The sequence below is a fragment of the Oculina patagonica genome, chromosome 4, assembly GCF_052425735.1.
Source record: "Oculina patagonica isolate OP01 chromosome 4, crgOcupat, whole genome shotgun sequence".
NCBI lineage: Eukaryota > Metazoa > Cnidaria > Anthozoa > Scleractinia > Oculinidae > Oculina > Oculina patagonica.
The window spans coordinates 7,609,839-7,637,579 of record NC_135761.1 but is presented as its reverse complement, the minus strand read 5'-3'; the positions used below and the strand labels follow the sequence as shown (position 1 = coordinate 7,637,579).

General features: G+C 41.1%; 1 protein-coding gene and 1 pseudogene across 1 annotated transcript in view; one reads left to right on the top strand and one right to left on the bottom strand.

Annotated features, from left to right (window-relative positions):
• LOC144649305 (DBH-like monooxygenase protein 1 homolog) overlaps nt 1-26,482 on the top strand; it is a 33,385-nt gene extending 6,903 nt beyond the window's left edge. The window contains exons 2-15 of the mRNA XM_078508778.1: nt 13,904-14,269; nt 14,963-15,109; nt 15,401-15,577; nt 16,530-16,613; nt 18,681-18,866; nt 19,854-19,956; nt 20,621-20,778; nt 21,541-21,613; nt 22,212-22,297; nt 22,592-22,630; nt 22,778-22,831; nt 24,019-24,143; nt 24,397-24,514; nt 25,903-26,482. Of these exons, the coding sequence (XP_078364904.1) occupies nt 13,994-14,269; nt 14,963-15,109; nt 15,401-15,577; nt 16,530-16,613; nt 18,681-18,866; nt 19,854-19,956; nt 20,621-20,778; nt 21,541-21,613; nt 22,212-22,297; nt 22,592-22,630; nt 22,778-22,831; nt 24,019-24,143; nt 24,397-24,514; nt 25,903-25,974 (1,698 nt within the window). The 5' untranslated portion in view covers nt 13,904-13,993 and the 3' untranslated portion in view covers nt 25,975-26,482. The remainder of the gene's footprint in view (nt 1-13,903; nt 14,270-14,962; nt 15,110-15,400; nt 15,578-16,529; nt 16,614-18,680; nt 18,867-19,853; nt 19,957-20,620; nt 20,779-21,540; nt 21,614-22,211; nt 22,298-22,591; nt 22,631-22,777; nt 22,832-24,018; nt 24,144-24,396; nt 24,515-25,902) is intronic.
• LOC144648114 (uncharacterized) lies at nt 393-2,339 on the bottom strand (annotated as a pseudogene).
• Nucleotides 26,483-27,741: the final 1,259 nt, after the last annotated feature.

The window sequence follows — 27,741 nt, the reverse complement described above, 5'->3', positions numbered from 1 at the left end:
GCGAAAATTTAACAGATTCTAAGCCGTGCTTTTGCGTAACATGAAAACGAGGCTCAAAAACAGAAGGTCTGTTATTATGCTTGTTAACGGCCAGAATTTCATTCATTTCATCCAAAAACCATGAAATATGCTTCAAATATGCTTGAAAACTTTCATCCGGAGGAAAAATTAAACAAAAAGTATTCAATAAGCAAAATAAATCTCATTATATTTATGTTTTTAATTGTGACTCGAATCGGTCTACACCAAAAATGGTAGTTGCGATAGTTAATTATCATTTAATGGAACGCACCAACTTTGCAAGCGAGCAAACAAATAAATATATCTTTCACAAGGGTGAAATATTCTAAAAGAACATCGTTTGTGAAATGAAAACGAATTTCACAGTTTCTTTAAGCTCTTGTGTCAATCACCGTCATCATCGCTATCATCGAAATCTTGATTAGTAGAATTTGTGCATGCTGTACCCCTGCTTGACCACACGCGGGGGAACACTCCAGGCCATGCTTTCGGCAGGAACATCTTTTGCTGGCACAATCCAATGAACAGTTGCACCTGATCATTCGAAGTAGGGACTCTGGTGCAGCCGGCAAGTCGGTCATCACGGGCTGCACTTGATCGTCGCTCAGTTTCCAGCCCCAGTCTTCCACAGACATGTCTTCGTCCTCACCTTTCCATTGCTTCACCTGAAGGTATTCTCTTTGGCTGTGATACCTGGCCGCTGCAGACATCGGAGGCAGATTCTGCGGCTGTATCTGCGAACTCTTGGTTGCTAGTTTTTCACAGTACCTTTGGTATCTCAAGGTGTCGAGCTTCTCTTCTGGCTTTCCACCGTAGAGGGATACTAACAATTCTCCGCCTGCTGCCACGACGTCATCTAAGGGGGAAGGCAAATCAAACACCTTTGCTTGCTCCCTGAAGTGTTGAGAGTTGACATATTTCTTCAAAGCTCCGGCCTTGCCAATTCCGTATGGGCGCGAGGTGGTGTCACATCCCGAAACAGCGTGAAGGAATAATATGTCACGACAAACATTGAAACCAAGCTGCTCTTTAACTTTCTTTATATTCCAGACCCGTCTCCTGGAGTTCGCCTTAGGTTGTCCTTTCTCGAGCAGATTCTACAGCTTTCTTCACAATAAGAACATCGGCGTCGCCGTCAGCGTGATAGGTTGTACAGTTGCTCTTCTTCAGAAAAAGGCTTAACATATTTATGAACCGCTGTTTGTTCTTGGAATTGGACAGGAAGTCATCCTTCTTTAGCGTTACTTTCATGTCCTCTGTGAAAGTTACGGTTGGGCCAGCTTTCCCCACTGCTCTTCTCTGCTGCGTCATGTCTTTGGTAGACACCTTGTCATAGCCATCAAACACGACGATGGGGTTTACATATTTCTTTACCACATAGCTTAAGCCACAAACATCCCGATACGTCATGGACCCTCGAGGCCACGGGATTCGGTGAAGTAGAGCTCCACCATCTAATACATACTGAACTTCGCCTGCTGGTCCTGAAGTGGCACCAGGTGACAGCTTTGCCCACAAGGCATCAGCAAGAGCTGGTTTTTGAGGCTGGCACAGGGTCAGGGGAGAATCAAACAATGCCGTCGGGTAACTGCACAGTTCATAGCTAAACAACTTTCCCAGGTCATCGGAACTGCTGCAAGCAATGATTAACCTTTGAAACAGAAGTTGCGGATCGATCTGCACGTTGTCACTTTCGATCTTGATAGACGACTTTGAGGCAAGGGTGACAGCCTGTGCATTGCGCTTGAACGTGTAATCTGCAACTGACTTTCCAATCATCGAGGCTAATATGTTCTCCCCAGTAGCTCTAGCACGATCCACAACGACAGCAGTGCCTGCACTTACGCCAGTCATGATGTTTACAAGGTTTGGGTTGGGTACAAAAGGATTCCTCTCAGCGAAAGTTGTCAGAATGGCGAGTGTGTCCTTCATATCACGTTTTTGTCTTGCTTGTGACATGTCCTTGTTCTGCTCTCCCGAGTTGAATTGCACCCCCGTCAGTTCTTGCATTGACCGGTTTGCTTCAGCACAGGCCGGCATTGATAAAAGCCAAATGAGTCGCTGCTGTTCGGTCATGCCTCTTCCTCTCGTTGAGCCTCCACTTGTCTTCAAGCTTCTCATCAAAACTTGCTCAATGACCAGATCTGATCTGATAATCCTGCCCATTGGCGATCACTTCTCCTTACAACATGGAATCCAGCTATAAAATCGCGATACACACCAGGATGCTCATTCTGAAGGTTGATCATCGACTGGAGGTATAAGTGCGCGCACTTGACATACAGGCTGTGCCCTGATGCAGCAAGATATGACAGCATCTCCGAAACTGTTTGAAGGTGAAGCTCCCAGTTGGCTGTACGTTCTGCCTTGATGAAGGTGCGCAGTATGTCAACCATTTCCATGTACTGTAGCCAAAGTGCGGCTGTGCGGCTTGTACCTCTGGTTATGTCTCTCTGGTTATGAGCGCGTTGTTGAAGAGTGGTCAGGACGCCTGCAGCACTGACTTCCCCGGCAGACATTTTCTTATCCATCAGCTCCTCAAACAACGCATGGGCAGCGTCAACTAGGTTCGGGCCCTGTGCGTTTCTGGGAAGATGGCCATTGGTGTCTGCTGTGAGGCTGTCGTGGGCTGCAAAAAGTTCAGTCAACGGGTTAAATCGTTCTACTGAATAAAATTAATTTACAGTTACAAATTGAACTAAGGTTTAAATACTTACTACTCTCTGCATGGTCCAGATGGTTAGCGCCGTTCTCAACCTTCATAATTTCATCGCTTACTGCAGGTTCATGTGAAGTTGATTGGTTATCTGATTCACCTACGATAAGATAAAACCAAATTCCAGTGTTATTTAGATGTATATTGTATAACTTAGAATAAAATAATCTATTAAACGAATATTCCAGTGAGCTAGTAATTCAAGGTTTTACTGCAAAACTTGTTTACCTCTCTGTTCTGAGTGAGCTGCGTCTTCGTCCGAAACGTTCAGGTGGTGCACAGTGGGCGGTCCATCTAATTGCGCTGCAATGAATTTAAGAGAACAATTAAATAACAACAACAACTTGAAGCAATTAGTGTATTAAGCGAGCACTTCTTAAGACGACAAACTACAAACAAGCCACCATACCTGTATGTTGAAGATGTGGAATAGTCACTCCGAGAGCTTCTGAGTAAAGAAGTGCATTTAAAGCTGCATCGACGATGAGGTGCGCGCGGACTGCGCGTGCAATGGCTTTGCCGGTCAGTATATGGTCAACTGCGTTTGACGCATATATTAAATCCAGAACTTCTCTCAACCCTGATCCTGCCATGAGATGACCAATGCTTCCAAGGAAGCTCATTTGTGTGTGAAAGGCTCCCAATCGCAAAATTACTTTGCGCAAGTCACTGTTAGCTGGTTCGGTGCTGATTATGTTGAAAGCCTTCCACCAAAGAGGCTGGTCAAATGTGACAATGGGGTTAGCGATGTTGTGACGCCGCGCATGTTCAGACACAAATTTCAGAGTGGAGGAAATACATGTGACTTCACTTGGGTTCAGGTCGATCATCGGTAGAAATGTTATTGACGACTTCCCCTGATGGCTACCCCGGTGGACAGCTTGCATCATTCCAGCCCATGCTGGGCGTGTGGTGTTAAACAGCAGGGACGTCTTCCAAAGTATGTCCAAACTCGCTGTGGGATCTATTACTCTTGCAAGAACTACGTCATTGTACTTTATTTCCACTTGTGATTGCCTTGGCTCAGATGGCGGGCGTATTTCAACTTTTCCAGCTGCTGAGATCTCGAGGACTTATCTTTCGTCTAGGGACGCTTCTTTTTCGGTTTGTGCCAGGAGTGATCGCACAAATCATGCCCATGCCATGAAAGGTGTCGTTACCGTCAAGGGTTCGTAGATTATGGTCCACATTGTCAGCTATGTACTGAGCAAACTCTCCGTCATAATCTGGTATATCAGTTCCCTGGTTCAATGCAGCATTTTGATTAAACAGCTGTACTTCTTGGTACGAAGAACAGAAGCCATGGCAATGAAGGGTGTCTATTAGAAATCTCAATGCGAAGTTGTGATGAAGTTGCACTGCTAAACCAAACTGTAAAGGCGCAAGAATCACTCTAGGCCGCGCCGCCTGAACAATGGCTTGTCCAATTGATGCTAACTTCACGTTATCTTTACCAACCAGAATACCCTCCAAAAACATCTTTAACGTGACTGGAAGGAATTTAACGTTTTTCTCAGCTTCTGTTTCGATTGAAGGGTAGACTTCGCCAGATGTTTGAAGCAATTTGATGTCATTCTTGATCAACCTTGAGGCAGTTCTGATAATATTTAATTTTTCCGAATCCAGATCAACTTCCTTTTGTTGTAAGTGAAATTCGTGCAGAATAGCTGATGCAGTACTTCTAAATGTTACAACATTTGGCTTTCCGTTGATCTCGGTTATAATAATCTGATCGCCAAAGTGTTCCTGAAGTCTTGCCTTCATATGGGTGGGGCTATATGCGGCAGTAGTCGAGTCACCAAGATATTCCTCCATTTTATCCATTAGATCCTTGACAGTAATTTGTTCGTCGTCGTTCTCCTTAAGAAAGTTCACCACTTTGACAAAAGCTTCGTTTTTTTCTTCATCTTGTAGACGTCCGATTTTTCTTTTCTTACTATCAGGCTGATCTGAGGCACTGAATACTTTTGGCATTTGTTTTTTGGTCCTGAAGTTGACGCTGCATGGCTGATGGTAAACAGCACCGACGGACGGCAAATCATAGACATTTAAAACTCTAGCCTGTACCACTTCAGCCCAAGAATCTCCCCTTTCAGAACATGCGTCTAAAACCGTCCCTCTTGTTTCAAGGGTTGTCACACGGAACACCTCTCCTGACTTTCTCTTTTGTTCCTCAACATCAATTTTGTTACCACAGTAGAAACAATCAGTTTTAAAGCTAAACAATTTCTCAGTATTGCGATCCAATGAACGACGTTTACTTGCGGTTTGCGAGCTTGTAACTTCTTGTCTGTTTGCTTGGGCAATGTTACTTGGGTAGCAATACGTGCGGCGGCATGTCTTGTGTACCTTTTGACCGGGAACAGTTTGGATGTTGTCATTGCGCTCTGCGCTTGCGCGGTTGATACCCTCACTTCCCTTCAGACGGAGAGATACTATGTCATCTAGATCTTCAAGCGTGTTTTGGCAAATCGCACAACACATTTCATCCATTTTAGGCTCTTGCTGGTCTAAAAATTTACCAGGATAAAAAGTAGACTGTTAAACGTGCAATAGAATCATAGGCGCTTCGTGTTTAGCCCAATAAATCTCAGCAATCGGGTAAAAACCTTTTGGAAACATATCATTCTTTATGAGTAGAAGAAAGGATAATATTGTTCTTATTTTAACTCACTGCAGCATCCTGTGCAGTGATCACGCCTTTTAGTGGATATTGTTGAAGCCAGAATGTAAAACGTGGCATTTCAACTTCGTTGAAAGACTCAAAGAAATACTGTAGCCGCAGAAATTTCGTTAGAATCACTTTAGAAACAGTGCATTCCACGTGATATAAATATGATTCAGCAAAGGGAAACTTCTCCATTTTGAAAGAAAAAAACTACTCTTGAAGAAAACTCAGAATACACTTACCTGGTCGGAGCACAGAACATTGAAGTTCTCAAGCCATTTTGTTCGACGGAGATTGAAATTTCTGCAGGCGTCAAACACAGCACACTATACCTGCGAACTCTCCCGCCTTGGGTGTGAGTCTCACGCCTTGGGCGTGAGTCTCACGCCTCCGAGTTAAAAACTTCGATCTCACGCTAACTCACGCTTTTCTTTCTCTTTCCACACGAAAATTAAGCTTCCTTGAATTGTATTACTATTTTTGAAGAAAGATTTAAACAGTTCAACAAGTTTCATTAAAAAATTAAAAAAAAAAATGAAAAATCGCTCCAGATAAAAAGCCAACTTAAATATTGTCATTTACACAGGGTTGCGACTTTTTTACGCAGCAAGCACCTAAAATAGACTTCAAATTAAAGTTGTGTACAAATGAAATATTCCAAATTAAGTTGATTTCTAAAATAAGAAAACCTCCCAATTGAGATATCGTTTCAAATTTTGTTGTATTTTTGACTTTTAAGACATAAACACGCGCGTTTTTGTAAAAGCTTTATTCAGCCTCGTTTCCATGCATCTCTAAAAACGTGTCTCAGAGCTTCTCAAAAAACCCATTTTTCAGTACCTTCCCCTAACGGGATTTTCTGGGACTTTCGATATGTTGTTAACGGTGAGTTTCTCGGTCAAAAACCGTTGGAATTTCTTCTTTGCAATTAGTTGCAGGTTTACCCATTATTTTTAGTAAAATGACTGGACTATATCTTGTACAAAAGTCTATTTTTCAATGACTATCCAGCCTATATGAGAAACATGTTCTCGTTCCGTTCTACTTCATACAACCTACGTGGAAACTATATACTGGAAATGCCCAAACCTAGAACTACAACTTTTGGTCTTCACTCCTTTACTTATCTGGCAACAAAAGAATGGAACTCTCTACCTAACTTTATAAGGCTATGTAACTTATCTGACTTTAAAAGCACATCTGCAAAGCCAATTCAATTAGTTAATATAAGTCAATTTTAAATATGTAAATAGTAATTTTTATTTTAATTTGTTGTTATCTATTTCGTTCTCGGAAATATTAGCTTGTTAAGCTACTCTAAATTCGAGTTTAAATAAAGTTTTATTATTATTATTATTATTATTATTATTATTATTATTATTATTATTATTATTTCGGCCGTACTAGTTGTGATCGTAGTGTAGTTTCCGACTTGAAAACAGCGCGTACGCCTTGTTGTTGTAGGCAGCGGCGAAGTTGCTCGGAAAGACCTTGGACATAAGGTAGAACGGCAGTAGATTTAAACTCAGCCACGGGTTCAGCACTGGTGTTCGGTTTTCTAGTCTTGGTGATCTTCTGCAAGAAAGAAAAAGGATAACCATTAGATACAAGAACAGATGACAGATGTTTTTTCTCCTTGGATATTACAGATGGTTTTGTTACGAGGCGTTTAGCGCGTTCGTAAAGACACTTTACAATACCGCGTTTTACTGATTGAGGGTGATGTGAATCATACGCTAAGTATTGATCAGTGTGTGTAGGCTTCCTGTATACGCTGGTGGTGAGGCGGCCGTCTAGTTCTCTCGAGACTGCGGTGTCAAGAAAGGCAAGTTTGCTGTCACTCTCTGTTTCCATGGTGAAGCGAATGGAAGGCTGCTGGTTGTTAAGATGTTGTAAGAAGCTATCGACGTTCTCGCGATCCAAGATGGTGAAGGTATCGTCTACGTAGCGTTTCCATATCTTAGGTTTGTAGGATGATGAAGCTAATGCCTGCTCCTCAAAGCTCTCCATGTAGAGGTTAGCAATAACAGCGGAAACTGGGCTTCCCATGGCTGCGCCTTCTTGTTGTTCGTAGATTGATCCGTTATACTGAAAGTATGTGGATCTCAATACAAACTTCAGAAGATCAGCGATTTGAGCAGGTGTTAGAGTTGTGCGGTCAGCAAGGCTGGGGTCATCCTCTAGTTTCCGTAGCGCGGCTTGTACAGCGCCGTCGATAGGAACGTTGGTAAACAGCGACTCTACGTCGAAAGACACCATGACCTCGTTGTTCAGGATCGTCTCACTGCTGATGGTGGACACGAAATGGGCTGAATTAGTCACCGTGAAATCCGAGTTACCTGTTAAAGGAGACAAGATGTTAGCTAAGTAGGCGGATAAATCATATGCAAAGGTGTTAACACATGATACAATAGGTCTTAATGGTATATCGGCCTTGTGGATTTTTGGTAAACCGTAGATTCTCAGCGGCTGTTTATGTCGCGGTCTGATCTTATTATAAACAGCCTCTGATAGATCTCCGTTTTGTTTCAAGGTCAGCAGCTTTTTAGACAACTTTCGGGTCAAGCGGTCTGTCGGGTCTTTGTTCAGAAGCTGGTACGGTCTGTTCTCGATCAGGGTAGACATCTTAGTGCGGTAGGTATCAGCATCAATTCGAAAAATGGTTATTGATGAATAATTTGATTTGGAAAGCAAGACAATTGTGAAGTTATATATATATTTCACTATTAAATACACGTATTTCAATAAAATGAAGATCAGACTATATAACGTGCAGATGACGAATAATTCGACGTTTTTAACATAACTGAACTTGGTATTATTTAAACCGGCTGGATCAGTTCGAAATATTCTGTTGGAACTGAAATATTACTTGAGAAGGATGATATAACTATTCTATACTTATTGGAAAGACATAACTGGGAGCAAGTCGGCTATATCCTAAAATGACTTGCATTGAAGGACTGTGGCGGGAACTCGCCGAAGGATACTTGACTTATGATATGTCCATTAGCGTTCTTTTTCTCCGTGTTAATTCTTGTATGGAATTCCGGTCCTGTCGTTTTCCGTCAAGATGAGCGTTTTCGTTAAATATCTTGTGATTGGTATCGTTATCCTGGTTGCATCTTGTGATGAGCCTCATTGAGCACTACAGAGCTGGGTAGGGACGTGTGTTCTTTTAGGCGGACGGGTGTGAGTACAAACAGCAACTGTGGAGCTTGGAACTGGACTAGCTTGGACGTTATCCAGTGAACATTCGCTGTGGACACTTGAAGAATCTGGACAGATGTAGACTGCGGTGCTTGTGTTGAATTCGGTCGATGATTTCAGGTCCTGACCTCTAGCATGGCCATGAGAGGACATCAACAGCAAAATGATGAGGAATTTAAGAAGGAAGATAGCTGTTTTCTTACACTGTAGAATAAATGGACCACGAGCAAAGTTGGAAAAGGTCCGGCGGTGCTGGTTTGTCGTCATTATGTCGTTGACTGGTTTGAACTGTTAAAGTGGTCAAAGGTCGTGCATGTGTTGCTTTTAGAGACAACATGATGGCGTGAGTGTTGCCAAGTTTCAATGTTCCGTCTGCAAAATTAATAATCGCATCATTGGCCAATAGGAAATCTCGACCAAGAACAGCGTTGGTGGTCATATTTTCTATAACGTGGAACTGACAGGGAAATTCTCTTCCGTGTAATGACAAGGGTACTTCGATCTTTCCAGCTGTCGGTAGTTTCTCGCCACTAACTGTATCCACTCGTGAATAAGTGCTTGGGACAATGATGGGTGAGGTCCCTTCGGGAAAGGCTTCTTGTAAGAATGCGGCGTCTATTACGGAGATACAGGCTCCTGAATCAACTAAGAGGTCAACGGGACAACCATGTATTTTGGCTGTAACGAAGGCATTGCGTTGCTCTTGTTTGGAAGGTAGACTTTCGCCTTTTGGAAAGTCTGTAGACGTTCGACCTTTCTCTTTCCGTTTTTGGTTCTGTGAAGGGGCATTGTCATGGTGCACGTTTGCCTTGGCTGCTCGGTTTGTTTCCAGTTTTGAGTTGCTACTTTCTGGTAAGGTCAGCTTTTCATATGCCAGATTTTCTTCAGTCACGGTAGGAATTACATGGCTCTTCATGTCACTGGGCCTGTCTGTGGTACAAACTTCTATTCGAATAACTAGAGCTCTTGGTTGCTATTGGTTCGAAGGGATTTTACAGAGGCAGCTTTGGCATGATGCTTGGAAATGGTGACAAGGTCCGTCTTAATTTCACTCGGTTGCTTCTCGTTTGCATTCGTCTCAGATGGACTGCTGACTGTGATGGTATCAATAGTGCTAATAGTTGGAACTTCTGAACTCTCAGGTGAGTTTGATATCGGGTGGCTTCGTCTAGCATAGTAAACTGGTTCAACTTGCTCATTCTGGGTATTCGGATCGCTGGAAGGCTGATTAGGCGAGGGGACAACTTGTTCAAAGGCAGCAATTCTGGGCTCGTTTGCTTGAGTGTTGCTGTTAGTGTGAACCGCTTGGGGCTGGTGATAGCTTGGACTCTGTTGGAATCGGTGAAAACAATTTTGTGTCACGTGACCAACTTTTCCACAAATGTCACAAATGGATCTTCGGGATGCATAAGTACGCATAAATCCATTCATGCGGGCTTGCATTCTGCAAATTTCCTCTAATGCACCGGGATAAGTCAGGGTTGACATTTGGTGATGTTCTGTTTCTGTCGTAGTTATCAGCGGTTCTTTCTCTCTGAGGTTGAAAATCTCTCTGGGCAGCCTTTAATTGGCGATTTTCTTCTCGTAAACGCTGAATTTCGCTGTTGTTTGGACTTTCGTGGTTAAAACTCTGAGTTGGTAGGCTGCGATAGCCTGAGTTCCAGAAATAATGTTATGGAGTTGGTGCATTTGTTGTTGTAAACTGGCTAACTGTTCAGCTTCTGAGGGCTGTGTCAACATCGGCTGAAATGCGGCGATTTTACTCTCCATATGGTTTTGAGGTGAGGTCTGAATATCCTGCGGCTTTTGCTCTAGTCGGGACATTAGTTTTTCAATGTTTTTCTCAAGCTTGTCTATTCTGGTGTTGTCTGAAATTGTGGTAGGCTTTGCGTTCTGAACAAGACGTGAAATGTCTTCTTCCCGTCGTTGTTGCAATGATTGCTGGATGGAATAGATTAATCTTGCAGTATCTTCGGCCGCCGCATAAGTCTTGGGTTCTTTCTTTAAAACGTCAGCTTAAATATCGGCGCGTAGGCCTTGAATAAGATAGCTTAGTTTGTCCTCATCACGTAAATCTAGGCAGCTAAATTTCTCGTTTAAATCTGCGAGAAAGTTTTCAATTGACTCGTTAGGTCCTTGGCGTCTAGTGGAGAGTGCTTGTCGGAGTCTGAGATGGTGATGTGCAGGAGAAAAACGTTCCTTTAGTGCTTCTTTAAGTGCATCATAGGAAGCTTGCACTGTGTTGGAGAGGTTGTAATAAAACGACTCTGCTGGGCCAGATAGGTGTAAGGCCAACTGAACGGCTGCTTGATCACTGTCTGGGTGTATTTTTCTATTAGCAAGGAAAGAGCAAAGCGTTGTAGCCAGCGGTCGACATTTTCGTTTTCTCGTCCGTGCAATGGAGTAGGTTTGGCCACTGTAGACTCGGCCACAGTAGGGATTTGTAACGAAGCTTGTGCTGCTTCAAGTTGTCTGCACATTTGGTGTTGAAGGTTGACCATTTGTCGTTGAAGATCGGTCATTTCGTCTGAATCCATTTTAAGATCGTTTAAACTTTCTTGACTAGAATTGATCGACGAGCCAGGAGATATAGAGGCAATGATTCCTTTATCGGTGTGTCCTTTTTCTGTTTCTATTTCAGTGGGTATAGAAACTGTCTTTTTACGGGACGAGGAGGGTAAAAGAGGTGTTGTTTCGTCCTCGTCTTGTTCAGACTCGTGAACTACTATTTTCTTCGTCGAGGTCCGGTGTAGTACTACGGGACGAGCTTTTCTCTGGAGTATAAACGGCGTGAAGGGCCGTGGAGGGACGGGATTGTCCGGCCTGGGTGGCTGTTTGAAAATTCGTGGAGGGACTGGGTTGTCCGGCCTGGGTGGCGGGTAAAAAATTCGTGGAGGGACGGGATTGTCCGGCCTGGGTGGCGGGTAAGAAACTCGTGGATGGACTTGGTTGTCCGGCCTGGGTGGCGGGTAAAAAATTCGTGGAGGGACTGGATTGTCCGGCCTGGGTGGCGGGTAAAAACCTCGTGGATGGACTTGGTTGTCCGGTCTGGGAGGCAGTTTCTTGGTTGAGTTGACGTAAATATTCTTGTTGTAAAATACTGGGCGAAGCTGGGCTATTTCTGCGGGGCGATCCGCTTGGTTCGTGGACGGGTTCCGTGTTGTCTTGGCGATGACAGGCACAACGGCAAATTCCGGTGTTGGAATCAAAATATCCCGGTGGACTAAAACAGTCTGGGTTATGGACGATTTGTTGACTTTTCTTTTTTTCTTGAACTGGTAAGAGCTTGTATTCTTCGACGGAGATTATATCGGGCTGTTCGTTTACCTTTGGTCATTCGCGCAACAGGCGAACAGGCACAATGTTTCTTAATAAAATATTGTTATCGTACAATAACAAAGTACTATCTTCGGCTAAAAAGCACGATAGATTGTAAATAAATTCAACAAAGTTCTTGGATGTAAACGAACAGAGTTCGTGGATAAACACGCAATTTCGAAGTGACTTCGTGGATAAATACGAGGTGTGTAACTCTCGTTAAATAACTTCAAGTGGAAATAAAACCACGAATACTCGAAAAGTTTTAGTTTCCGAGGGATTACCTTGAATTATTCGTTGAGTTCCTTTGTGTTGTCGATTTTCTGTCCTCGTTGATCGTCGTAAGAGCTGAAAGAACGTCTCGGGTTCGAACACCGCTGTAACGATACGTTTTATGACTATCGGGCGCTTATTTGCTTGTGCTTGAAACTCACGACGGATGAATGGACGATTGGTTCGGTAAATAATGTATTTCGACGCGGGACGGGGAGGACAACTCGGTAGAGCCACTGGCTAGGCTGCCGGCACTCGTTACGTATGCCAGAAGTACGGAGAACTTGCTCTTTAGCGTTAGTGGACGATAACACAGCAGAAAACCATGAAACTTCTTTGGAACTCAGCAAATCTTCTTTATTGTAGGTTAAACAATGACAGTACTTCACACTAACTCATAGTACAACTCTCGAGGTAATCCTCATAGTCCTCAATGACCTCAAGGTAATCGATTTGTAACAGTTTACCCGTTACTTATATACTAACTAAGGTAAATACAGTTGTCTTTCGCTATTGAGTTCTTATACAAAAGAGATCTTAGTAAATAATAAAGGTGGTAAATTGCAAGCTCGGGATAAATAGTGAAGAAATTATTCAACATGACACGAGCGTGGGACAAAGAAAAAATCTGAGTCCCCGATGGGAATCGAACCCATGGCCTCCCAGATACCGGTTGGTAAGATTCCCAACCGGCATGGGTTCGATTCCCGTTCGATTCCCGTTCGATTTCTTCACTAAAAGAGATTTTATTGTACATGAATCAAAGTTAGTTTTCATGCGAGAGATTGATGTATTTTCCAGAATATAGTATTTTCATTGGTTAAGTTGTAATTAAAAATCCAGATTAACTTTTGGTTCGTTTACCTTGAGAAATATAATGCGAGAATAAAAGGTTACTTTTGAAATGAAAAATCTATTATGTTTATGAATAGATTGACTTATTAAGCTATTTGCAAAGTCTGGGCAGATGTTCCTTTGAGATCTTTTCCTAATGTAAACTTTGTACTGAACTTATTGTATGCTAAAATAACTACTTCTGAATTGTATTGTATCGTTAACCATATTTGGAAAGAAGGTCAAGATTTCAGATAGAGTGGTCGTTTCATGTGCAATTCAGAGGTATTTTCTGGTTTTGAGGTATTTTTTGAGTTCGCTTCCTTATACTTAGATAGGGGTCTAATTCCTATCGTGACAATATATTTCGAACGACCCAACACCTATTTTCTGACATCACAACTACTTTTTTATTACCCTATTTTTAAAATGCGAGTACACCTTATTGCAATAACTTTGTCATAAAAAAGAAAAAAGGTAAGTAGGAATTAATTATAGTTTCATAACTGGTAGCATGCATTTACAGAAAACTCACGAGTTTTTCACTTTGAGTCCACTTTTAACAAGGTAAATTTATTTATTTGTATTTTGAGGCCATTTGTACGAATAAATTTCATGCATGCGCTTAATTAATTTCTATTTGACTTTTTCCTTTTTTCTATGACAACCTTATTGCAATTACGTGTAAATATCACAGGGGAGCTTATATCTTGCTTGCATTTTTGTTTGAAACTATACGCGAAGCTGATTGGACGTATCGCTTTTTTCACATGTGAAATATAGCAAAAATAGAATTCTATTTGCAAGGTCGTCTAAAATTCTCATTCTACATAACAGGTCAATTTACTGTGCCTCTCTTTCAGCATTGTTAGTTCCCTTCTGGTAAATCGCGCGGGGTGCAAAAGATACTAACAACAACTACGTGCTTGGCTTATCACTGCATCGAAGGAATCATGAAGACTTTGGTTTTATACCTCTCGTTAATCTTTATGTGTTTGGCAAAGTCCTCTGCTGATCTCGTATCACAGCATTCCTTCTTTGCTCCTCTGGATGAAGACCAAAAAGTGAAGCTGTACTGGAATGTCAGCATTGCAAACAAAGAAATTTATTTTACTGTGGAAGCTCAAACAACTGGATGGGTCGGTTTTGGAATCTCCAGCGGTCAAGGCAAGATGGAAGGAGCTGATATTCTGATCGGTTGGGTGAAAGATGGTAAACCTTACTTTAAGGTAAAAAGAAAATGAGTTATAAGATTGACACTTGGTTAATTTAACGTTAATGAAAAGCAACCAAGCCCTCGAGTCACTCTATTTAAATGTACTGTCCAAGAACTATCGGCTGATAGTGACCCCGTGGAAATTTGACGTGATTAAAACAAATGACTAACATGCTAACATCTTTCACTCTATCTTTTTATTGTACACCACTAAATTTTCTTCAGAACGGCCATTCAAAAACGAGCATCTTGAATTAATTTTTACGTTTTAGGATAAAACAGATAAAGGACTTACTTGAAAGCCGAAATCACAAACGAAACAAAACCAGGCAAGAAACCCACTAAATGCAATGAATTAAATGAGGTTTTCTGTCTGTAGGCCCGCTTGTTGACAAAAAATTCTCACGGACGAAAACTTTCCATCCGGGTATATTTTTCTGTCTCTCTGCGGATGAAAAATTTAAACCAATCAGATTCCGTGAACTATAATGATCGATATAGGGTATCTGCATAGCCAATCAAATTGCGCGTTTGCAAATGGTGAGCCACTGTAGTGGCTTGTGCTGATACGGCTCAAAATGCTCAAAAATCGCTACGTTTGTACGTCAATTACCCAGCTTCCATTTTTGACTACGTGGCAAATTGGTAAACGTGAAAGCTGCTATTTTAAAGCGTATGAAGCTGACAGCTTTTGTACTTCATGCAGGATCGTCATGCGACTGGTCACGTGACACCTCAGATAGATTCGCAGCAGGACTATGAGCTGATATCTCTGGTGGAGAATGGCGGGAAAACTATAATGAAGTTTAAACGAAAGTTTGAAACTTGCGATTTTCAAGATAACGCAGTTCAGGTAAATGTTTACTGACGTACTGTTTAGCGACTCACGATAAGTAATCGTGTGGTCGATATATTTTTAACAAGTTCGCCATGTTTTTATTGTCATTTTTATTTTTATTTTTTATCAATTGTAATTAAATTAGGTTATTCTTTGCGTATTTTTATCTGATTGTAATTTAAATCGGGTTTTTATATTTTTACTTTTAAATTTCAAATGTAAACGCACTGAGACGTATGTAAAGTGCGTGCTTAGAACTGTTATTATTATTTATTATTATTACTTACTAATTTACCTTTCATACAGGAGGGAACGACCAAACTCATCTACGCATTCCATCCAGACGATCCCTCCTCTGAAAATGACATTCCGCCACATGATTTTAAAAGCAGAGGAGCTCGAAGTTCACGACTACTCAACACTGTTGGTAATGTGCCAAAACTTCCCGATGATACAAAGACTTTCAACTTTACCGTCAACAAGGTAATATTGCTGAGACAAAAACACTTCGGTTTCTATCGGTTATGCATGTGTTTGCAATAAGGGAAAAACTTAAGGCCTGGCTAAACCAGAAAACATTGTTCCTTGTCATATTTCCTAGGTGGCAAAATTAACGGGAAGCAAGGAAAATGTTTTGCTAACCGAGTGGCTGAACTAGGAAACAATGTTCCGGGAACGAAGTGTAACGCATTCGTTTAAACTGATCAACATTGCTTCCAGCGTGGCTAAACTGGGCAACATATGTTTCGGAAGCAAAATTTGTGTCCGGGAAGCAAAAATGCTTTTGAGTTGAGGCAGAAACACTTTTTGTTTCCGTGAAGCAACATTTGTTTCCGCAAATATGTTTTTTCGCGTAGTAAAACTGGCAAACATTTGCGTCCGCAACAATGTTTCGGCAACGGTGTTTCCTAGTTTAGCCAGGCGTTTAATTCCCTCAAGGCAACACACGAAGCCATGCGTTTGGACACTGAAAGTTCATGACGCGTCGGTGAGATGCAGTACTTTCTAAGTGCTACAAATGATGGCTTTGTTCTCTAAGCCCAGGGCAAACGAAAAGTTGGATATAAGAAATCGAAAGCGCTCTTCTGAATCGCTTAATTATAATTAGCACTTCTTAATTGACGTATCAAAGTTTGGTTTTGCCAAGTTCTGAAGTAACAAGATAAACAAGACTAAGTGCATTGACGACCTTGACCGGCTGCCGATCATTTAGCCACAGTATTCCGAATATTCTTCGTAGCATTCGCGTCGGTATTGTTTTTGTCGACGTTCGTAGCCTTAGCGGTAGCGTAGCGTGTCGGCCAACACGTCGACGGCCGACGCGTTGACCGACGCGTTGTTTGGATCGGATTCTTTACCTTCCCCTTTTCTTCTCCCTTTCTTACTTTCTTTCATCCCTTCATCGTTTCTTCTTCTCTTTCTTTATCTCTCATAGGCAGCGGTGTTGAGTGAACGTACAACATACTGGTTTCGTGTGTTTGAGTTTCCAAAGTTACAGAAGAGACATGACATAATTAAGGTAAAGTCATTTAGTAAACGTACAGTATGTTTATCCTTGCTTAGTTTACTGAAAAGAAATTAAACGTATTGAATAAAATCTGCTCTTTGATACTTAATAAACCCGCTTAGCATTTACCCAAGCTAACTATCACCACGTTAATTAACTACTTTTGAGATAAGTTTCGTTTATTTTCTATTTTTGAGTCTAATGCTTGCGTGCGCTTTGCGCATGCGCATTAGACTCTTTGTTATATGAAAAAAGCTGTTAGCAATCCCAAGGGAATGGTTCGGGATCGATAATCGTTCGCTGTAATGTAGAAAACAATGATCAGCTGCAAGAACGGACTCCGTACGGACACGCACGATTAGTTTCAATTAAAAACAGCCAATCAGCGACACGTGTTCCCACGCATAATTAAAAGTTCTTTCTCAAGTCACGATTATTCAACACTTGAACAGGACGAAATAATTTTCCAGTTAAGACATTTGTAAGCTTTTTGTGAAAATAAATCTTCGTTTTCAGTTCAGTTAAGCACTTGTGTTTTCGTCTTGCTTAAAAAGCAAGACGTCTTTGAGAAAAAATATTTCGACGGCGACTCGCGTTTATTTACACAATGCGACCAAATATTTATTTTGTTTTAAAAAATAGAAAACTTTACCTCGGTTTTTGTATTTAAGTCATTCGAATTTTGACCAATTTTTTCTTTACAGTGCAAACAAAAACCTTCAAAAATAAAAGATGTACATGGATAAATGTAAATCAAGTTACGCGACTAAATCAAAATGCGTTTGTTTGGCCGCTTTGCAGTATTACACTGTCCCGGCCTTTGCCATACACTGAAATCGAATTTCATCTTTTACGACTCTCAGAGATCTTAAGTTCTTCTTACAGCTAGAAAAATATAAAATGGTTACATTGATATGGAAGTGATGATTCGCGAAATTTGTACATCATGATAAACAGTCTTCGCTCCTGTGTATGGTAGCTCGATAATATGCCTAGTTTCCAGCGTTCAAAAGGTCATCATTATTACGAGCATTTACACCCGTTTTTAGGAAAATCTGTCACTAAGTGCTTACATAAATGGAGTAAAGTCACTATTTCAAGTGCTTTTATTGCAAAATCTGTTTCAGAGTCATCATCAAATGGTGAAAAATCTGAAAGAAAACGATGTGAAGTTCTTCAACCCTTGTTGTAATGAACATGCTTTTTGTAAATCGTCACGCAATCTTGTCCAAATTTTAATCGTTTCTGCTTTTACGGACAATACGGAAGAAGTAACATCAACTCCTGTTCATACTTTAAATTTTGTGAAGATATAACATTTATGACTGTTTCGTTTTATCATATCATCACGTGCCCCTAGCTGCTATAAGAAAAACTCCCGAACACAAACCTCTAACCAATTTTAACCGGCTTACGAAAACCGCGCAATCTGAATCACTATGCCATACGGCATTAGACTCATGTCACCCTTGGTGACCTATTTTTGTAATATATAATCAATAGCCTCCATCTGGTGCGAAAATATGCACTGACATTGATCTATTCCGATCGAGAAGCGAACAGTTTTACGAGAGCTTCAAATTCGCTCTCGGAAAACTGTGAACTTCGTGGAACAGATAACTATCAGTGCATATTTTTTTTTGAGCCAAATGGAGGCTACTGTGTTTTTTGTCCTTTAAATATTTTTACGCAAGGCTGCTTGTTTCGGGAGATCTTTTCTCAAAGGTGTTTTCGAAAAATTGTACGTCTGTTCAGAATATTCAGTTCTATCCAATTTGAGAATTTACTTGGGATAAAAACTAAACGGGTGAACGTAAATCGCAAAGTCTGAAAACTAGGGAATATTACTTGGGGGATATCATCTGATATTTCCCAGTTTTGGCTACATAACGTGATGTGTTTAAACCAATCGATCGCGCACGTGGAGATAATTAACGGATTATAAAGAGTAGTATGTTTGGATGCTTGGGCACCTCTCCTAAGAGGACGCGTTTCCTAGCTGTAAGAATTCGGAAGTCCCCGTTCGCAAGAGTAGACTTTGCTTCGTAAACTGACAATCTATGTTTGGTCCTATTTTAGATCGAGCCTATACTTCAGGAAGAAAGTGTAGGAGTGGTTCACCATATGATGCTGTATGAGTGTAAAAATGATCTCCCGAAAAGTGACCTAAATTATCAAGGAAAACTAAATTCTGCTGACATGCCGCCTTCTGTGAAGGAATGCATTGGACCCTCTATCATCGCGGGCTGGGCAATTGGAGGACAGGTATCTATAACAGAACTATGAACATTCTGTAGACATTTTCATCCATGCAAGCCATAAACCATGACGAACATATTTTGGTTTTCGATTTCGTTTTTGCCCCCCATGTTCTAACCTGTGAATCCTGGTTTTCTCTGTTTTGCTGCAACACCGGGGGGGGGGGGGGGGGGGCTTGATGTTGCATCAATTACTGATGTTTTCTGACTTTCTAAAAAAATGGCGAAATCCAAGATGGCGGCTATATTGACGTCATGTAACGTCATACGACGTCACAGCCAACAAAACTTATGTCTTCTTGTAGAGTACGCTACGGGTTTTCTACGCAGTGCAAAATAATTTCGCTGTGCCTTGATAGAACGAAACCCTGTGGAGGGTTTCCATCCACACCCCCCCCCCCCTCACCCTTGTACGACGGTGGGGGTAAAAAAACCCAAGTACCGTATGCGTTTACGTCTGTAAACCCATAGATTTTTACAGTTGTGCTCTTCGTTAAATCGTAAACAGTAGTAATAATGGGCGGTGTTGGAAGTAACGAATCATCGAACAGCATTTAAACATGTGACATCACATACCGATTACATCTTCGTTCCATGTTCGAGAAGGTTCGTGTTCGTATTTATTCTCGCCGGACTTGACAGACGTGTTGACAAAACAGTTTGAATTAGTTCCCACGTCGTTAGCGTATACGCAGAATCGTAGCTCAGGGCCGGGTTGTTCAAAGCACGATTAAGCTAATCCAGGATTAGCGTGAATTTTGATATTAGTTTTTCAACGTATAGTGAGGGTTTTTTGTTAATATTCTCTATCTTCCAGTTTTGAAGTCGACTAATCTCAAACTCCACAAAACATAAGCAATAAAAACACTTTTATACAAGAGAAATTGAACCCTCGATCAACTTTTAATCCTGGGTTAGTGCTAATCAACTTTCGAACAACCCGGCCCAGATGTACAACCGACCGTGCTTATGATATCGTTTGCTTGTTCCACAGCCCTTCTATTACCCTGAGGACGCGGGGTTTTCCATCGGAGAACACAACAGTCCAAAATTTGCAGTCTTGGAAGTTCACTATAATAATGTCAAACTAAAACCAGGTAATCTTTGAGACCAATTAAATTGTGTTTACCTATTCTCGGCGCGGTGGCCTAACGGTCAAGGTTCGAGAGCGGTCAAGGTTCGAGGGCTGGCCGGTGCTGTCGAGGCAGGACACTTTACTGGGCGCTAGTGTCCTGCCCTGGGATGGACTCCACCGCGCGCGGTCAAATGTCTCAGGCAGCTTTTCTCTCTATTTCGTGGAATTACATAAATTATGAAGTGTTAGTATGAGCAAGGATAGATAAAATAGTTCCTGAGTGTAAACATATTCTCATTTCCTCAGGTAAACGAGTGTTTTCACTTTTTTAAATGTTCCGCATCCGAACCAAAGTGCTTTGACAAATGGTGCCGACAAGTCTGCATATCGCTATTTTCAAACACGTAGGACTTTTTTAGTAAAGCTCCAAAAAACTAAGTAAATCGTCAGGATACCGATTATGTATCGAACTTTGGACTGTGAAAATTAAAGCCTTACCTTTGAAGTACTTTTTTGCTTTTTTGCATATTCTGACGTTTGACCGCGGTCGAGGGATGGACTAGCATCGCATCCAGGAAAGGGGCCGGGGTAGAAATATTCGTAGTCGCTTTATACTGCTGAACACGGAGGTGGCGTTTCGAGTGGGAGCTATGAGCTATTTACTTTCTTTTTTTTATTAATTCCAGGCATCATAGACAGTTCTGGTCTACGTTTTTACTACACAAGCCAACTTAGAAAGTATCAGGCTGCTCTGTTAACTGTTGCAGCTTTATCCCTTGTTATCCCACCCAATCAAGACAGCTGGGAGACAGACGGCTATTGTGTAGAAGAGTGCACAGCTAAGGTTTGTTTCGATATTTCCCATTTTTCGTTGTATAGAGCAGTTTTCAACCGAGTGTCGTAACACCAAAACCATCGTAATCAATCTGGATAATCACAAAGGTCACAGACAATCCAGTGAACCATGCCAATCAAAACTCGAAGCAAATACATGTAGCCGGTGCAAAGCGCGGGAAAACGTGCGCGAGCAATTCACGATTGATTTTGGTTTTTACTTCTGATTAGTTGAGAAAGTGACGCGAGTTATTTCAACCAATCACTAAGCGTAGCAATGCAAAACCAAAGCAAACACGAATTACTTATGACACTGCAAAGCGCTCTGTGTACTTTTCGAGCGATAAGTTGCTGTCGCGATTTGAAGTGGGCCTAGGACGAGTGTAGCATTACTGAGCGGCAGATCTATGTCCGGGGCTACAAAATTTCAGATTAGTTTTACATTTTGAAGAGGAATGCAAGCAGGCCTTACGGCGAATAACTGAAACCTCCATAGTCAACTTTCACGAGCGAAAAGCAGGCGCGGGGAATGATGGGAAGGAGGCAGAGGAGGGTGAGAGACTTCGTCCTTCCCACCATCCTTTGCGTGTCTTACAATTTTCTTATGAATCGACTGGGTTCGAGCCAGGATTTATCAGGAATGATAGTTCCTACCAATGAAAAAATAAACATTTAATCTGCGCTTATTTTCAACCAAAAGGCTAGCGATGCCAACCATCTAGATTACAACCAAATTTACTGGATTTTTATACCATGACATTTGATTTCACAGGGTTTGAAAGATTCAACATTGCCAGGGGGAGGAATCCGGATATTTGCCTCTGCTCTTCATACTCACTCGGCAGGTAAGAGACAGCATGCGAAAGCTTAGCTCTCTTTCTATCTACACAACCATCATTTCACGTCTAGTAATTATGGAGTAGCAGTTCCAGCGCCCAGTGGCTTCATGGCGCGTGTCATGGCAGAGCTTTTACACCAGCATTGACAAATACACGTAACATAAAAGATCTCTCTTTTTGACAGGAAGGAAGGACTACGAGTCCCAGTTTTCTATGAGCGAATTAATAGTCAACGAGGCGCAGGCGAGTTGACTCAGGGCTTCGCCCCTCGCCAACAATCAGCCGATAGAAACCTCGAGCTTGCCGTTTAATTGTTAAACAGAAAACAGTGGGAGAACCAATCAAATTCGCAGATTTCCAATAGAACAACAATTTGTTACACCTTACACGGTATCATTTGTGCTTTTTTCGAGTTTTTAAAATATCATCGAAATTTTTATTTTATTTCCATTTTTCTTTTTGATTAAGGGAGTGACTTCTTTCCCCCTTCCACTCCCGTTTAATTTACGTAAGGCATTTCGCCAAATTCTAATAACACATGCAGAAATATGTAACATATATAACGCATTCAACTTGTGAATATTTCTCATATTAATTTTTTAAGGTCGGGCAGCACACACTCGACATGTGAGGAAAGGGGTCGAGCTTCCAGAAATTATCAGAGACGATCATTATGATGCCACGTTTCAGGTGGGTCCAATAATGCGAATGTTCTCTCCTTTTGAGCGTGGACTGGTATCAACCTTTCGTCATAAAGACCATATAACAGGGGGGGGTTATGCCCATAGTGTTTGATTCTGCTGGGCTATTTCTTGTAGCTATGTTGGAGTTTAGCGGAGTTTGCCCTCGCAGACAAAAAATCCTAGATATCGATACGGTCCTGATAATGTGCTTATTTTCTCTTGCCTTGCTTTAATTTGAATGTAACTAATGTATTTCTTAGCTATTTCCTTAACTATTTCTCTTCTTTCCATTTTAATCAAGTCGTACCAGATTCACGACAAGGAAATTACGGTCCTACCGGTAAGGCAGTCATAAAACGTAAAATGTCCTATTTTATCTTTCTTTGGTACTGTCAGTTGTCCTAGTCAAACACAGGCTTGTAGTTTTATTATGTTTTTTTGAAATTTTTTCAATATTTTACTCAAATTAATATATTTATTTTTTCAGGGAGATTCATTAATAACCATCTGCAACTACCACTCAGGAGAGAAAATAATAAGAGTACGTTGACTTATGACCTTTTCATTTCTTACAACAAGTACTTGTATTGTTACACACCGCCAACATGAAATGGTTTTTTACCCGAGTTGCATCAGAAAACCTTGAATTCATTAATTGAAATTTTGAACACTGCGACGCTTTGACCTGTCGAACTTTGTATCGAAATATACTTCTCTAAACCTTTGCGTGTTTATATATCTTTTTAGTGCAGAATACACTATTGTGATGGTTGCGTGGGCTGTCGTCCGCAAAACCGATAAAGCCCTAAAGCGCTAAGGTGACCTAAGGTGTAAACTTTGAAAGTTATTTTATTAATTGATTAATTAATTAATTAATTAATATTAATTAATAAGTAATTAATAAAATAAGTATTCCTGTGGAGAGGGTGCATGAGGGCTTGGGGAGCACCCACCGTACGCCCTAGGTAAAGGCATGGAGCATATCTACGTTACTTTAATAAAAAAATGCATATTTAGTAAATAAACCCCTTCAGGCGGCTGGTATATTCCCCCCGGCGGTAGGAGGATAATGCCCGAGGCCGAAAGATTGTCGAAAAGTGAACAGTTGGCCGAGAAGCGAAGCTTCGAGGGCAACTGTGAAATTTTGAGGACAATCTTTCAGCCAAGGGCATTATCCTCCAATTCACCAGCAAGCCGGGTTTATTTATTTTATAACCCTCCGACTTATTTCTACAACGCGTTTCATCGCCAGTAAATTTATAGGAAAAAACCTACGTAATAAAACTGGCGTAACTGTGGTTGAAACAAATGTAAGTTGATTGGTTTACGTGATTTTTTAACTCTCTGATTTAATTAAAAGTTAGAATTAAATAAGGTGACTTCATTCGTTTGTTTTGTGCCTGCCTACAAAATCGGGCGACGGATGTCAAATCGGACGGGGTATATTCGCTGATACCCGTCGTCCGATTTTGTACCATAACTATTTCTGTGATGCATTTTGTCCAATGAGCGCGCGCAAAAATTAATGGGTGGGTTATAAGACTATATATTTGTTTCCGAAAACCCCATGCTTTCCTTGTGGTACTATTCTTCGTATTTGATATTTGGCAGCGTTTTCAACGCACGTCCTGTTCACGTCATTACTAGTAAGTTTTCTTGTCCTGGGAAGATTTGATTGTAAAGCACAATATAACATTGAATCAATCGCACTCGTCCGCTTTTTTTCAGGGTGGTCTGGGTGCTAATGATGAGATGTGTATGTCCTTTCATTCTTACTACCCGAAAGTGAATTTTACAGGATGCGCGTCAGAAGAGAAGCCTGCCTGGGATAAGTTCTACGAAACACATGTCGAGTGAGTTGAGTCTTGAACGAAAATTTGCACTGTCAGTTCAGTAATTTAAGCAATGACCAACTGCAATCGCAGCGCGAAGTTAAGAGGGGTGTGTGTGTGTGTGGGGGGGGGGGGGGGGGGGGAGGGGATCTTTCCGGCTCATTGGATGTAAATGTAACAAAAAAGTGAGCGGACATCTCCCCTAGATCTGCCACTGTAATTCTCCTAACAACTCTACCAACGTTGAAATTTACTGTTCTGCTTCCATTTTTAGGCCAAACCCTGCAAGGTTCAAGTGGACCGATGAAATGGTCTCTGAACTACGTAAAACGTATCAAGATACAGATGAGATTTACGCATATTGCAGTGGCCGCAATAGCAAACCGTTACCGGTGAGCATTTAAGATGGTTTCTGCACAATGTTCGAGCAATACAGGCAAAAATAAAGTTATTTCAGTTAAAACGGACGTTTTGCGCCAGTTCAAAACAAAATGGCGCGTGTTCTATACATTTTTTCGAGGTTTGACTTTAATTTTTTATACAATGCTTTAGAATTTAATTGCGGGGTCACTAAGACAAATGAATTTCAATGAGATCTTTTAAATAGTATACAAAATGTTGCCGTGCAATGAGAAGATTTTTGGTACTTAATTTCGCACTCATTGCTCAAACTTTCAGCGGAATCCGTCTTAATATATGAACGATATTAAGATACTAGCTGCCCCGTAGCGCACTTCTATTGTTGGGGTGCTGCGCGCATGGAGTTCACAGCGCCTGTTGCACTTTTTGAGAAAAGGAGTATGTATGTTAACTTTCACTCGTTATTGTAACATACCGTAAGATTCCAAAAATAGGTCAAGGCGCTTAGCTCCACCAAAAAATAACCTCTCCAAATCTTAGACGCAAAAACTCTTCCGAAAATTAACACCCGAGAATATAAAGCCATGGTGGGATTATTTTAGTTACAGCTATTCCGATTACATGTATAACCCCTTATGGTGGGGTTGCATTTTACGTTTTAGAGAATGCTCATAGGGAACAACAGGACTTGTTTGGGTATCATATTGTTATGTTTAGAGACGTTTACTATGTGGTAACCTTGTAAGCACCAAAAAAATACGTCACAGTATCCTTAATCGCAAATCTCCATCTGAAAACACCCCCACCCAACACGTATATAAGCTCTCCCCGACAAAAAAAAAATAAGAAAAAAACAAATGAAAAGAATGGAAAGGAATGGGTTTTTGTTTGAGAATAAACACCAATATGGTGGTTGTGACGTCACGTGAAAACGCTCCACAAGCCGGTGGGCTGCTGGAAACATTTGTCGATTCTAGAACCTTCGTCAACTCTCCTACTAACTCTCCTCGTAACAATAAGAAAGAAGGCCCTGGGCACGAAATTGTCAATGGCGAAGCTAGCCTAGGGCTGTAAACCCGAGCCTATAAATTTTTTAGGCCGCTCGTATTTTTAAAATGTACAATAATAGAGAGCAGTTCAGGTGGAAGAATTTTCAAGATGATGTAGAAAGCAATATGCATCATATATATCGCAAATAAAATGTTGCGGTTTGTCAGGCTATAGCACGTAGAACGCGGGAGACTTCTAGAGTTATATAGAGACAAGTGCGTTTATATCTTTAGCAATAAGTGAAAGTTGGCCCATTTTCTGTAATAAAATCGCCCCCCCCCCACCCCCGCCAAAACGTGGTCATGCCTACAACTCTTCAAATAGCTGGCTACGCCCCTGACTGTGTCATTATTTGTCTTCTTTTTCACAGGGTCTAGTAAAGAAATTGGTCACCAAGCCAGCCATCAATTCTCCGTTGAAGAAAGAATCCGAGTGTAAATAGGTTAAAAGTCCCGTGTCAAACTGGCATCACATGCACACAGCCTTTTATTTATGGCAGTGATTTTAACTGATCTTTTTTCCTGTATTCACTGATATGACGTCATTGGATCAAAGGAGCCACGTAATGTATAGTACATTTTAGCAGAAATTAAAGAAGCTACGTCACGAGGATTTCGCGGATTTTTGGTCTAAACTGTTCTGGAATTAGTGGTAGGCAACTTAACTCACGAAAAACATTATATTTGAACATATAAAGGAAGATATAACTTTAATTTGCCAAGAGAAATCAAACCACGGCAATAAATATCGATATTTAGAAGACGCGCGGAAACAAACTTAAAAAGTTTAGCCTCAATTTTTCAAGTGTAACCCATTTCAATCCTAGCCATCCGCAGCCAAAAACAATTTCAGTGCTTCAATATATGACAATTGTAAATTAAAAAGGAATGTTATTTTAAGGTTTCCTACGACATAAATATGTTTTTGGGCTGTTAATATCCCTGACAAAGCCTCTTTAGTCAAAAGTTTGCTAATTGTACTCAGAGTCAATATTCCTCAGTTCTGACCATCCTGGTCTCTCTTCGATGTATGTTTACCGTCTTGGAGGAGGATACCACGCAATTTTCGCGGTTCCTCGCCCGCAAGGTTAGAGACTGTTCGTGGAGTTGAACTGGTCAACGTCCTGAAAGGGCGGGAGTGCTAATCCTATTTCCCAGCCCAAATTTTGCCCAAATCTCATTTCCCAGCCCATTGTTTCCCAAATTATTCTAAATCCCCGTCCCTGTTCCATTTTTTGTTCGTTTGTGTTTTCCAATCCCAGTAACGCAAATCCAAGTTCTCATTTTAGCTATTTAGGACCTTTGGCCATGTTTAATCCACTTTAGAGAGCTTGAGCCTGCTGTTTACAATCGAATAAATAATTGTCGTCTGCAGACTGCTTTGTATTCTTCCTCCTGAATTGAAACAGCTGAAATTGATTGAAACCTTCTGAAATCCCTTATTCGGCTTTCTCATTAGGTAGGCGTGATAGCATGAAGCAACTTCCACCCCCACCCCCTGCCCGCAATTTTGTCAGGCTGCTCTGACAATTCGTCAATAACCATTTCCAAATCTATATATACGTAAAGGTTTAAAGAAAGGTACTCTGAGGATAAAGTGTCTTGCCCCAAACACTTAAGCTGCGCCATTCGATCAGGAGTGTAATCCCATCCGCGCGTCAATCGCTTGCTGTTTTCCATTGACGTGTTCACTCACAAGACTTAACTAACCTCGAAAATTATTATTGACACGATAAATTAGTAACTGGACTTCGTGTAGTACAATTCATTATGGTAATTGGACTGGCGAGCGTCCGATTTCTTTAATCACGAGTATGCAGTTACACCCTGAATTGTACTCCACTCGGTCCAATTACCAGGACCTTACCTAGGATTTCTGTCTGCGGGGGCAAGTTTTCCTGGCGGGGGCAACTCCCCCCCCCCTGCCCCCCGCTAGGTGCCCTTTCATTATTATATATTATTATTATTATTATTATTATTATTATTATTATTATTATTATTATTATTATTATTATTATTATTAACCGAGACTAAGGTCAGAATACTAGGAAGCTGCTAAACAAGCCACCCTAGTTAAGTGGCTATAACAACTGTATTAAAAGGTCTGTTCAAAAATTGGAATATGATCTCAAGTTTGATATCATGTCCAATGTCCAAAGTTAGAAAGAAACCAGTACAAGTTTTCCTAGGTCCCATTTGGTTGTTTCATT